At 42.1% G+C, this 13,716-nt stretch overlaps 1 protein-coding gene across 3 annotated transcripts in view; it reads left to right on the forward strand.

Annotated features, from left to right (window-relative positions):
* Window positions 1-13,353, forward strand: part of bnc2 (basonuclin zinc finger protein 2) — an 89,669-nt gene extending 76,316 nt beyond the window's left edge. For 2 of the 3 annotated variants that reach the window (XM_085459100.1, XM_085459102.1), the window contains 2 exons: window positions 2,074-4,472; window positions 11,192-13,353. In XM_085459100.1, coding sequence (XP_085315226.1) covers window positions 2,074-4,472; window positions 11,192-12,002 — 3,210 coding nt within the window. In that variant the 3' untranslated portion in view covers window positions 12,003-13,353. Of the gene's footprint in view, window positions 1-2,073; window positions 4,473-10,024; window positions 10,099-11,191 lie in introns of all 3 variants that reach the window. The other variant, XM_085459101.1, reaches the window with a different exon arrangement.
* The last annotated feature ends 363 nt before the right edge of the window (window positions 13,354-13,716 follow it).

The raw sequence follows: 13,716 nt of genomic DNA on the forward strand, positions 1-13,716 counted from the left end.
TAGTTTTTGCCACTAGGAAATATGAATACACCACAGCACTTCTTAGAACTACAATTACTTAAGAAACATCCTGGTTGTGTAACTATTTAAAGATTCACTTTCTAATTTGCTTTCATTTTTTGTTTCAATTAAATCAGATGGAAGTACTAATGCCCAGATGGCCATGCAGTACGAAATAATAGTGTCCAGGCTAGAATTTAAAGTCATACCTCCAGGCTAAAACTCCAGAGCGCACACAGAATGAAAGTGTAAAGTGTTTTTTAATGTATATTTAACAACAAATACCCCAGTGACTATTGATGTTTCGTCTCAGAAGAATCTATTTCTACAGTATATCTGAGGGCATGATATGAAACCACTCACACTTTTATTTTCTCTGCGCTTTTGCTCTTCTTCCTCTGTGTCTCTCCCGTGCTCTTTCTCTCTCTCTTTAGCTGTCTCTCTTTAAACATTTATCTTCTGTTTTCTCCTTACAGGCCCTTTGTGCTTTGTGATGTTGGTTTTTACAGCTTTTTACTCACTAGAGTTGCCATTTATCTTTTATAGATGCCAGCAGCTAGGAGCTCTAAAGAAATGTTACCATTTCAGTGTGACTAATTGTCATCACTTGTGTTGCTCCCTTGATGTCACTTGCGCCTGGTCCCTCAGGAACCAGTGTGTGAACTGCAGTATTTACACTTTCTCTTTCTTTCAACCTGACTATTTCCATCTTGTTCACACAAATGTCACATTTTAGAACAACAGCAGAGGAGGCATAAGTGACGAACGCCGTCATTAGTGCTTCAAACCAGAAAGACATAACGGTTCACAGAAGAGGACAAAAGTACAGGGTCGTACTTTCATTTTCAAGATTTGACAAGATTCTTCTTCCAAAGTCCTTCACCGTCTTTTGACATGTGACAGTGTGCACACTTGCAACGAGTCTGAGTTTCTTATTAATGTTCAGCCATTAATAGCACATCTCCAAAAGACACTAGCCAAGCAAAGTGCTCTAGTTGGAGTAAAGCCCATTTCCCACTGGAGCGGTTCTGGTATCCTAGGATGGAAACATGTTTCTCATCATTCCCAGACCTCTAAAAACACAAGGACTGGAAATGACATGGGATGTAATAATTTATCTATTGTTAAATATTGTTATTTTACACTTTTGCTATTTTCATTGGGAGATATTGTCAAATGAATAATTGGTTAAAGACTGACAACAACATGGATATTTATTACACAGGATTTCACCTTCAGTATTTTAAGTAAAAGAAGCTGTGTATTCCTCTAATCTCATTGAAATATTGATCAGATTTCCATTTATAGTTCCGTAGGTTGCACAACATTTAAAACGTCTGGTATAAACACATGATAAATAACTACACTGCCCAATGATAGGAACACGATCTCAATGCTGCTATCAAGGCATCATCAAGCACCTTGAAGAAACACGAGTTTTTACCTCTTTTATTTGAGCATCCAAACCCATTCCTTAAATGCATAGTGTCTTCCCTCAAGCATTTCATTGCCTTGGAGATAGAGAAAGCACTAAGAAAATTGCATGTGAACTACAGTATGGTAGTGAGTTGCATTAATTATTCTATTATTTCTTCTTTTCTTTTTTTTTCTTTCTGGCTCCCACAGTTTTGTAAACATCCCTAGGTGTAGTTTGTGTACAGAGGGAGTCCCTGCAAGAGTTCAGTTCTTTCTCTCAGATTAATATGCCTCCAATGCTTTGAGTCACAGAGACTTGCTAAAAAGACCCACCTCAGTGCTTTTGATTTGTTTGCTTAAAACGTTATTGAACTTGTTACTCTCATCACAGTGTGATTAATGGGCAGATTTTCAGGAAAGATTTCTTCTTAAAAATGAATATGTGAAGAGTATATGGAAAAGAGGGACAGTGGAGGAGGGAGATTTTCAACAAAGCTCTGTTAGTTACTTGTCGCTCCAGGGGCCTCTGAATTTCATGAGCAGAAATGCTCGCTCTCACAAACTAACCCTTGCTCTGTCTTCTCCTTTGACCACACTGATTATTCACGATCAATAAAGTATTTTTGTCTTCTCTCTTGTCTCTTCTGGGGCATCTAGGATGCTGCAGGCAAGGTGCTGGACCGCTGGACCATCATGTCCAGAGAAGAAGAGATCATCACCCTCCAGCAGTTCCTGCGCTTTGGTGAGACCAAGTCCATTGTGGAGCTGATGGCCATTCAGGAGAAGGAAGGTCAGGCAGTTACAGTTCCTTCTTCCAAGACAGACTCCGGGATAAGGACATTCATTGAAAGTAACAACAGGACCCGTAGCCCGGGGCTCCTTACACATCTGGAAAATAGTAGCCCATCCAGCATCCACCATTTTGAAAATATCCCCAACAGCTTAGCCTTCCTGTTGCCCTTCCAGTACATCAACCCAGTCTCTGCCCCCATGCTTGGCTTGCCCCCCAATGGCCTCCCAATGGAGCAATCTGGTCTGCGGCTCCGGGAGCCCAGTCTGCCAAACCAAGGAGAACAAGTGGAAACCAGCGAGTCAGAAGTGTCCCTATCACCATTCCGCACAGGTCCAAGTCCTAGTCGTGGAGCGCTGGGAGCCATTAACAACAACGCCGAACCCAAGACAGAGCCCAACAACCGGGCATCTCCCATCTCACCAACCCCTTCCACCCAGCAGGCTCAACAGCAGCAACAGCAGACACAGCTTCAGCAGCAACAGCCACAGGGCCAACAGCAGTCCAAAAATCAACCTCAGCAACCTAACAGCTTGAGTGACCACCCGGTCCACCACCATTTCATAAAGGACGAGCAGTCAAAAACAATCACCCATCCTTCCTTTTCCTCCAAGATGCATCGCATGCGCCGCATGGGAGCCACCTCACGCAAGGGTCGCGTTGTCTGCAACTCTTGTGGAAAAACCTTTTATGATAAAGGCACACTTAAGATACATTATAATGCTGTACACTTGAAGATTAAACACCGTTGCACCATCGAGGGCTGCAATATGGTGTTCAGCTCACTACGCAGCCGCAATCGTCACAGTGCAAATCCCAATCCACGGTTGCACATGCCCATGCTGCGCAATAACCGTGACAAGGACCTCATCCGTGCCAATTCTACCACTGGCACACCTGTCATCTCGAGCACCAAGAACGGTGGTTTCACACTCACTAGCCCTGGAAGGCCACCACTGGGCTTCACCACTCCACCTGTAGACCCTATGCTTCAGTCGCCTCTGCAAAGTCCACTGGTGTTCCCCTCCTTGAAATCAGTGCAGCCAGTTCAACCAGTGCCCCCATTCTACCGAACACTACTGTCCCCTGCAGACCTTGTTAGTCCTCCAGTGTCACTGCCCACCAGCCCCATCATGCCCACCACTACCAACAGCACTACTCTGATGGACCAGCAACAGCAGATCCTGGCTGCTGCAGCTGTGGCCTCTCATAATAATGTTCATGTGTCAGATGCAGGACCCATGTCCCACCGTTTACCAACACCTAGTGCCAATCACGACCTCACCAATGGCAGCAGTGACCCCACGCCCAAAAAGAAACCTCGTAAATCAAGCATGCCAGTAAAGATTGAGAAAGAAGTCATTGATGTGGCTGATGAATATGACGACAAAGACGATGATGACGACGATAACATGCACCATAATCACCACCATCACCAGTCATCTCTTCTTCACAACAATGTCAAAATTAACGGAAATTGTAATAGCAACAACAACAGCGCTAGTGGAAATGGGAACCACAGTGGTGGAAGCGGGCAGCAATCCCCTTCCCAGGATGAGATGAGCCCTGGTTTAGCTCTGAGAGGAATGATGAGACAAAGCGAAGATGAATGCCACGAAGGAAATGGTAGTGACAGCAGAGGTGGAGCTGCTGATCTACGCTGCATGGACAGCTTTACCTCTGAGGATCAGGACCACGAGAGAGACTTTGAGAATGAGTCTGAAAACTCGGATTCAAAGATGTTTTACCGTGATGAGCTGATGGATGTGGAGGATCAGCAAAAGCACAGCAGGGTTGGAAGGAGACTGGAAAAGGAACAAGATGATGAGGGTAGCGAGGAAGCTCATTTGAGAAAGGAAATGGAAGGAAAGGGCAACTCCTCACCCTCCCCTCATCACCCTCCCATCAAGATCAAAGAAGAACTCAACGATCCAACTTATGACATGTTCTGCATGGGCCAGTATGGCTTCTATAATGGGGGCATGGCAGCGGCTGCTGCCACTGCTGCAAGCATGGCTGCGCTTCACGAGAGCTTCATCACTTCGATGGGCTATGGTTCCAGCCCACCCAAATTCCTTTCTTCTCGATCACCAGAGGAAGATCCATGTTCAAGTCCTGACCCCAAGATCTGCTATGTCTGTAAGAAGAGCTTCAAGAGCTCCTATAGCATGAAACTGCACTACAAGAACGTGCACCTCAAAGAGATGCATGTGTGCACTGTGGCTGGCTGCAATGCTGCTTTCCCTTCCCGGCGGAGCAGAGACAGGTTAGTGGCACAACTTTGAAAAGTTACTATATATTTTTTAACATTGGCAATCACAGGTAGGTTGGATTCTTATCATCTAATAATTACCTACAGTAGGTCTAAGGTTTTGTTTTATAAGGATCAAACCGTATTAATTAAAAAGACATTGTTTTAAAATGTAGTTCAGTTGTTGTGAGAGATATTTATTTTCATTTCGTGTTAACATGAAATGAGAGTGAAGATGCAGTATTTCAGTACTATATGACATTATCCTCGTTGGCCTCCACTTAACATCTGTTCGCTAACTTGAAACTAAAATGGATTCGTGAACATCTGCTCAGTGTCAAGTCAAAGTTTAGAAAAGCAGGAACACATACACAGACATTTAAACACACACTACCTATCAAGCTTCCAGCTTCAGTGTGTTGTTTACCTGCCCTCACTACCTCACCTTGTCACCGGGAGATGAAGGTGCATACATTAACAGACAGCGGTTTGTCAAACCACTGCATTTATTAGCGCATTAAAAGGTGAGGCTAGCTTTACTCACATGGGCTTGTTAGCACATATCAGTGGCACACATGAACTGTGCATGTATGCAGTAGAAACACTGACAGGTGGAGGTACATAACGTCACTAGTGTCCTGGTTAAGGAATGGCTCCCAGGAAAAGACATAGAAATCTTTTTTGCCACAACTTTTCAATTTTCAATTTAACGAGTGGCTTTTATATACAGGTTGAAATCATTTTCATTATACATAAATATCAGCGGTCCATGAATTCATATTTCTGGTGACTGAAAATTGGCCAGTGAACTAATCAACTATATTCACTTGGGCAAGTTATGCACTCATTCAAAATAAAGTATAAAATGACCCTTAAAATATAATTCCAACTCTAAAAAAACTCCAGCATTTTCAGTCTTAACCAGTTGCATGCTTTCATATACTGTATCTTTGATAAAAACCCATCTGCTATATATACCAGGGTTACTCGTTCTGTTCTGCAATGGAGATAGTGATGGAAAACGTTATTATCCAGTATCCGCAACAAGTAAAGCTGACTGCAATTGTAAAATTCATTCTTTCCAGAGGGACTTTTAGATTTTCCTCACAGTTTTGTCTCTCTCACACAATCCCTTCATCACTCGCTCTGTCGCTCCACCAAACTCTCCCCTCCTTTTCTACCCTAAGCTGTTTCTGTGGCATCTGTTCTGAGCACTTTTTGTTAATTAGCAGCATGTAAATAAGGCAAGAGATCCTGGGACTCTATTAGAATAGGTGTGAGAGGAGAACAGAGGCAGGAGAACAAGAGGCAAGTTAGCGTCCGCAAAGGTGCAAACCTGCTGCTTACCTGATGCAGCTGTGCAGACAGCAACGAGATGACAGAACGTGTTATCGTAACATGCGTTGCCTCGGTGTGGTGCACTGCCACCAGTGAGTGCGTTAGCTCCCTTCTCCTGCCCAAGGCAGGGCTGTTCTGCTGTGCAGCATTTGCACTTTCACACGTTCACACTCTCTTGCACACATAAGGGAATATACAAATAGATAAAAAGAAAAGTATTTGCTCTGATACATATTACATCTAAGTATTTAACCACTTAATGATGCAAAGTGTATGACAAAAACAACCAAGTAATTTATCTGAACTTTCAAAAGCTGAAATAAAACTTCACAGACATTTTATTAGTGGAATCTAACACAAGAAAGTGCTCTGATTTTAAACAGATGTCACAGAAGTAAGCAAAAAAGAAACCGTGCCACTGATAACCTGCAGATATTGCCCAGATTTTTTTTTTTGGTTTTTGTTTAGTTGTTTTTTGGTCAATTATGTAATTGAATCCCTTCATACTGGAATTTGTTGACACAACCACATAATAGTTTTGACAGCAGACGACAGACTTCTGTGAAGTAAATGAGGTGACAACAGTGAGGAGAATAATGAAAAAAACAGGAGGAACGCTTGTGTGGGGAAGGTGTCTTTTCACAAATACACAGTTTGATACAAAAACCTGGGTTGAATTTGGTGCTATAACAAGCTCAAAGATGACTTCACAAAGAAAAGATAGCATCTATATGTGAACTCTTCCCTCTTCCTGTGTCAGAATGAATGTGTGCATGTGTGTGTGAAACAGTTTGACACCAACATATACAGTAAATGTCATTCCAACACATACATATATACGACAGAGATCATTTGCAGCAAGGACTAAGTAAAAATAGTGCATCTAAGCCAAGGGTGCACAGTACAGCTGTAGATGTGTAATACACTATTATTTCCATATTTTTCCTGATAGCATGTGGGGCGAATTACTTTGCCGCAGGTTCAAACAGGGAATAAAACAACAGACAGAAGAGCACCGCATAGCTCGAGAAATCCTTGAGCTTTGAGACGAGTCAATACACAAGCCGTGCTCTCATCAGATCTGTCCCTGGGTAATCCTTTAATGACATAATGTATGTTTGAGTTTAATGGTAGCAATAAAACGGGAATATAATTTAGCTGTTTTCATCAGAGCATTTGCTCTGATAAGATTAAGAAACTGCACGTACAAATGTATTTGCTCAAAATAATATCTCAAACATTTATTACTAGTAAATTTAATAAGTCAAACTACATTCGTTCTCCCAATTAGATTTTTAAATTTTTTTTATGCAGACACAATCGGTAATAACAATTAATAAGCAGCTCTTTCGGGTGGCTCGCGTTAGACTTGCTAAAACAATACTTAACCCACTGCGAAAAATAAGCAGTGGTTATTTATTTATTGCTTTACAGCAGAGATTACGACATGATACAGCAACAGGAAAGTCCTCTGCATCTCTGATAAGTCCACTCACCGAGTGAAAAGCCACATGCGCGTAAACGCAGCATCAGACACCAGTATCAAAAGCTTGTGCATCAAAGTAAAGAAGAAAAACAGAGGTGAGGTCATTTGATCTGCAGAGTCGATGACACTCAGAGCAGGATTCAATGCGAATGCACCACCACATAAAAACATATCACTGGTGTTCAGGCAATGTGGAATAAACAGCGAGACATACAAATCCACATGAAAACATCCCTGCTCGTGGATGCTGTACATACATATTGAACAGGATCATTTAAAGTGCCCTTGAGCAAGCATGTAATGTGTGTGTTTTTAAGTGTTAAACAGAGCAATATGCAGTGCGTGTGTGCATATGCGTGTGCGAGAGTGATTTTAAAGCGGGGTGTTTTCCCTCAGCCTCCTGGCTGCCTGCTGCACGGGGGTAAATGATTGCATATTTATTGTGGGGAGTGAGCAGCGTCGGCACAAGTGTTGAAGAAGCTGCATAATTAACTGCTTGAAAGGCAGGTACCAGTAATCATCACCATTATTAGCCTTTTTAATCATCATTTTTATCTGGTGACAAGATTGCCGTACCTTTCTTTTTTCTTTTTTTAAATAAAAATCAGCCCACGCTAGTTTTATTTTAAACCTTCACCTGAAACATTTTAACCTGCTCCTTCTTTGTCGCTGCAGCAAGCAGGTGATCTCCCTCGTTCGCATTCCCATGGTGCAACCATGCGCAGCACATGGTCCCTGCATGGGCCACTGCAAATGGAGAGAGTGAAGGTTAATTATGTTGGAGAGTTTCTTTCCTCCCCTCTTCTTCCTCTCTCTGTCTCCCTCCTTTTCCCTTGGTCCCCTCACAGCATGTGGGCCTGGCTCCTCCACTCCACAATCAGCTCTCTGTTTGTCTCCTTTTAAACAAAGGGCATGCTGCTAATAGAGAGAATATGTTAGCAAAAGCCACTTACATTAAACTATCTGCTGAATAAAAAGCTTCAAGCATTACATCCCCTTGGTTTATACTGACAGCTTAATTGTGATTCATTTTGAGGAGAATAAAGGGAAATTATTTTATTCTTAGATGAATAACACAGAGACGCCCATGCAAGCTGACTGTCATCATCAGAACGAGTTCTAAAACTGCAAGCGATTTCAAGCTGAAACATGAACATGTACAATAAATTGTTGTTTTTATCTGGTATCAAATGCATATTTAATTTCCACTCACTCATTTCTTCAGGAGTACTCAAAATCATTGTGTGCAGCTTGCGCCGTTCGAGAGGCTGGAGCTATAACAGTGACAGAGAGTGATAAATGTTACTAAAACTCTTGTCCTCCCACTTACACCCAAAACCTCATAATGTACCCCAAATGACAGGAAAGACAAAGAACCACTGGTGCCACTCAGCCTTCTATCTCATTTACACATTATGAGTCATTTAGACAAACATACACACGTGTATATACACACATAAGCGCTGACACAAAAGCAAGGGCAAGGGCCATCAGATGAACCTAAAGATGATTAACGCCGATTGGGACAGGCACACTCTCACTCTGCCTCCTCTGCACAGTCAAAAATGGGCTCTCTGGAGGCCTCCCCCGTCTTTTGGGCGAAGATGAGACTGTCAAATTGGTTTGCAAGCCGCATTACTGGCCAACAGGGAGGTGGAGATGGAGGAAGGAGGGAACTGAGGAGTTGGTTTTGGGGGAGGAAAAATAGAGCACAGTGAAGAGGAGTGATGGAGGTGGAGGGACGGAGGGGAGTGGGAAATGGGGCAGAAAGTCTAAATCTGATAAATGAAGGGATGAGGGCATTATGTCCACTGTGTGTGGATTCAGCTGACTTATGTTGAGTATTTAGGGCAAGGAGGCACTGCAAACAAAAGGGTTAAATAATAATGAAGATGAACTTGGCTCTTTTTCTCCTCTACAGTTCTTGTAATTTTGTAAATGGTTACAAATGACCCAAAGTAACAGTTTAATTTATTTGAGGATTTCAGTAAAATGGATAAGATTCTAGTGGTAATTGTCAATATTTTTCATTTAACTGCTATAGCTTTAAAGAGATTTGGTGTAGCTAATTTTGCAGTCTACTTACTGCATGTATGACTAGATAGCCATGGTTAATTTAGAGCTTATTAGCAGTGAGAAGGTGTTGTAATACAGATGGAGACATGTTGCAAAGGACCTGCCTACCTGAGCATCATCAACAGCATTCTTAACCTCAGGCTTAACAGAGCAAATCTGTGTGGCCCCTCGTCACATCTCAGTGTTGGTTGGCACCCTTGCACAAACTGTGGCCTTTTTCCCGATTACACTGATCACTGATTACAGCATTTTTTATTTATTTTTTTGCTGTACGCAGAAACACTGTGGTCTCTCACAGACAAACATCCACACATGCGTTTTAGAGACGCAGACACTGAATCACGACGGCCGTATTTCAGCCATTAGTTAAACGCCAACTGCATATTCAAAGGATTAAAAAAAAGAACAAGGGATGTATAAAATCTTTTTGATTGCAGGACGTGGAAAACGGAATATATTTTCTGTTTTTCCACACGCACAAACAGAGATAGGAACGTGCAAAGACACACATGGTCACACACACACACACACACACACACAGTGAGAGCCACAGCCAATCGATTTGCCACGCTCTCCACAATGCTGACGATGCTCGAGTGGACGGGCTCCTGGTTGCTTGGTTCACAGAAAAGGGTCCCGCAAATGAATGTATTTTTACCTCTTGCAGGACAATGTCGGATAGGGAAGTAAATAATTAAAGGAAAGGGACCCTTTTTGACTGCATCAACCCTGCCACTGCTGGTAAGCTCTACTATCCATTGTGACTCCATTTTCGCCCGTCCTGCTAAGGACGACCTTTTTTTTCCCTTTTCTTTTCAATTTTTGTGTTGTTTTACACACATGTGCCCTCCCTGCATGGAAACCCTTCACATTAAAGGCACTGAGTGATTGCATATTTTTATTTTAATTAATTGTTGGCCTGATGTGAGAAGAGAGGCCGTGTGTATGCTATATTATGGCACTGGTAATTGGGTCCTTAAATTTCTTTTCTGTGTTACACAGTTTTATTGTGACGTGTGTGCTGTTGGTCCCCTTTCTCATGGTGTCACTTTGCAACTGTGAAATACGAGCTTAAAGGGAATAAATAGAATAAAGGGAATACATTTGATTTTCAAGCCCATTTCACTTTGCATCCTCTAGCATGGCCTTGTGTGCTAACTGAAATCCCCACTAATTGTATCCTGGCTTAAGCATGGCACTTGTTACTTGGTTTCCTTCATGAGCTGTAGCACCTTGTTTTTGGAAAAAATGCCCATCTTAATTAAATCCAAGGCTACATAAAGACATGTTCATTGAGGTGCTCGATTAAGCCACCTCCAATAGGGAACGAATGCGATAATCCTGTCAGGGCCTAGTGCTAATATGCTATCCAGTTCCCCTCGATTATCACATTACCACAGCTCGAATCAATTGATAAACTCCCATTCAATATGGTGGAGTATTTAATTGAGTCAGACTCTATTGGATTTGAGGGCTGTGCAGTGCAGACATGCTGACAGTGGTAAACACTAGCAGGATGCTCTCTCTCATTGCTATGTTAGTACACTTTTTCAGTGGAGAGCTATCGGATGGATTTCTGTCTGTGTGCGGGCCTTTTTTTGTACCTTTCCTGACAGAAACAATAATTACAGACAGAGTGCTTCCAAAGATATTGAATCTTCTAAGCTTGGCACCATTTCACAGAAGTAAAATAACTTGTATCTAAAATATATGACTGTAAATACAAATGCGTGTATTTCAACTGTGTTCCTATTTCTATTTGAGATGTAATCTACATTATTGATATACTGGCAGCATTCTGAGTTATATCTCTAATTGTCCCCCTGCACATTAGGCACAGCTCCAACATCAACCTGCACCGCAAACTGCTGACCAAAGAGCTGGACGACATTGTCCTGGACCCCCAACTCACGCCACTGCCCAAGGACCTGCGAGCTGAGTTACTGGCCAAGATCTACGCTGGACACTACATGGGCTTGGACCCCATGGCCGGCATGGGCCTCGGAGGTGCCAGTCTCGGGCCTGCCGGGCTGAACCACATTCCCTATTCCCCCATGAGTAATGATCATCCTCACCATCCTCTCAACCAAGACTTTCGAAACCACCATACCAATGGCTTCTCTCGGAGCCAGCCAGACGACTACATGGTTTTGGACCTGAGTACCACATCCAGCGTTCAATCGAGCAGCAGCATCCACTCCTCACACGAGTCAGATGAGGGAAGCGATGAAGGCATCCTATTGGATGATCTGGAGGAAGAGGGAGAAGAGGATGAGGGCAACAGCGAGGGAGAGGACTTCTCCCAGCGTGCCATCGGGCGGGCTGATGGGGCATATCGGGATGAGATGAGAGAACTAAAAGATGGACAAAGTGAGGGGTTGGACCCTTCCTCCTCACCATTCCTCCTTTCGTCCTCTGGAGGCAGTAATGGCAGCAACAGTGGGATCCTCTGTAACATCTGCCACAAAATGTACAGCAACAAAGGGACCCTGCGTGTGCACTACAAGACTGTGCACCTACGCGAAATGCACAAGTGCAAAATCCCCGGTTGCAACATGGTGTTCAGCTCTGTACGCAGCCGCAACCGACACTCTCAGAACCCGAACCTCCATAAAAATATGCCCTTCTCTACAATAATAGACTAAAGAAATGACTTGTCACTCTGCCCTCCTGTCAGAATGCCCGCTACTCCCTTCATTCCTCATCCTTATTCCTCCTCAAATTAGCTTTTAACCCCAGCCCAAGACCATCAAATACAAGCTAAATGCCTGTATGACCGTCCTTTGAACGTCATTGCGAGACATTTCTATCTCCATGTATAAAATTAATTGACTCTAAATACAGTTTATTATTGTGTCCTTTGACTTTTCCTTCTTTGGAAGAACAGGATAACACTCTAGAGCATGGAGAGTTGTGTTTTCATAAGCCCCCTCCATCCTTTCCTTTCTAACTTCTCCCACTTTGTGTTTATTTCCATCTCCAAAGGATCCATTCAAACTCTTATTTGTGACTTTGCCTTCAGATATGATAGTATTGAAAAAAAAAACTTAAAATGTTCTCGTTGTATTTGTGTAATGATAGCTTTTAAATGAACCCCTTACAAAAGCATGATAGCTTCATTTGTAAATAATGTCCCAAAAGGCTTTTGGTGTAAAAGAGTTGTGTTGATGGTTGTTTGCTTCTTTTTTTTCTCCCTTTTTGGGATTTTATGTTACAGTCCAGTAAAATACTTCCAGCTATAGGCAAGAAAGCGGTAGCATCTTACTAGCTTGACTCATTTATGTTAGCTTCAAAGACACATTTTAAACTGAGTCCTAAGGAAAAAAATGAATATCACGTGACTTGTTTTATCTACTTGTTAGATATTCAGAGGTTGCCGGCATGCTTTTTTAGGCTCCTACACTGATATCATTCTCTGTATTTCTATTGATTTTTTTTTTTGTCTGTTATGTTTATGAGCTTTAGTATACCAATTCAGTTTTTGCACTTTGCATCTATACAAGGGGATGTGTAATATTAATATAATGAGGATTTTTTGCAATGCTGAGTTTTAGGTGTTGTTTGGGGTCATCGATGGCTGCGGTGCCAATGGAAGTGACAGTACCTTCAACATTCAACTTGTGCCAGTTTCTTTTTGCACGCGTTTCAATGTCAAACCCAGTTTGATGACAGAAAACATCTCGCCTCCCTGAACAAAACCTGAGATCTGCCCTCATTGCCGAACCATTTATTCAGAAGGTGACAAAAGTGACTTCAAAACAAAACCAGGTTTGATCATTATGAACTGCTGTTTCATAAACACAAGGGAGTAAATATTGATAAAGTCTCTCTTTCCTTAAAAGAAGCAATGTGGGGTTTAACGCTTGCTTTCTGTAGAAGAAAGCATGTTAGTCAGTGCAAGAGCTGGTGTTTGTTCTTACAAAAAGCATCCTAATGGAACATACAGTCCCACAGATTTAAAAAAAAAAAAAAAAAAAAGGAGAGGAAAAATGAAAATAGTCCTTCAACTGTGACCAAAAGATAAGTGTTTGCTAAAAAAAGAAAAAGAAAAAAGAAGCTCTTTCAGTGTGACATTGTACTTAAATCATGCCCTGTTTGATTGATATGATGCACTTGAGTCTTAAAACATTTTGCTGTGATATTGCGCCATTGGTTTCCATTGCTGAGCATAAAAATGTTGCCATGTTTTGTTTTGTTTTTTTGGCTGTTAGTTGCACCGATTTGTAACATGTCCATGAGTGTCTTACGGTACAACTATTTCCAGTAATTGGGCAAAGTAGCCAAGGGAAGGGGTATTTATTAGAGGGTGATGTATCTCCATAGAAATGTTTTTTGTCCGCTATATTTTTCTTTGTAAAA

The sequence above is a fragment of the Copadichromis virginalis genome, linkage group LG6 (assembly GCF_057382275.1).
Source record: "Copadichromis virginalis isolate Kocher_CV1m ecotype Utaka linkage group LG6, C_Virginalis_male_GT1.1, whole genome shotgun sequence".
Classification (NCBI taxonomy): domain Eukaryota; kingdom Metazoa; phylum Chordata; class Actinopteri; order Cichliformes; family Cichlidae; genus Copadichromis; species Copadichromis virginalis.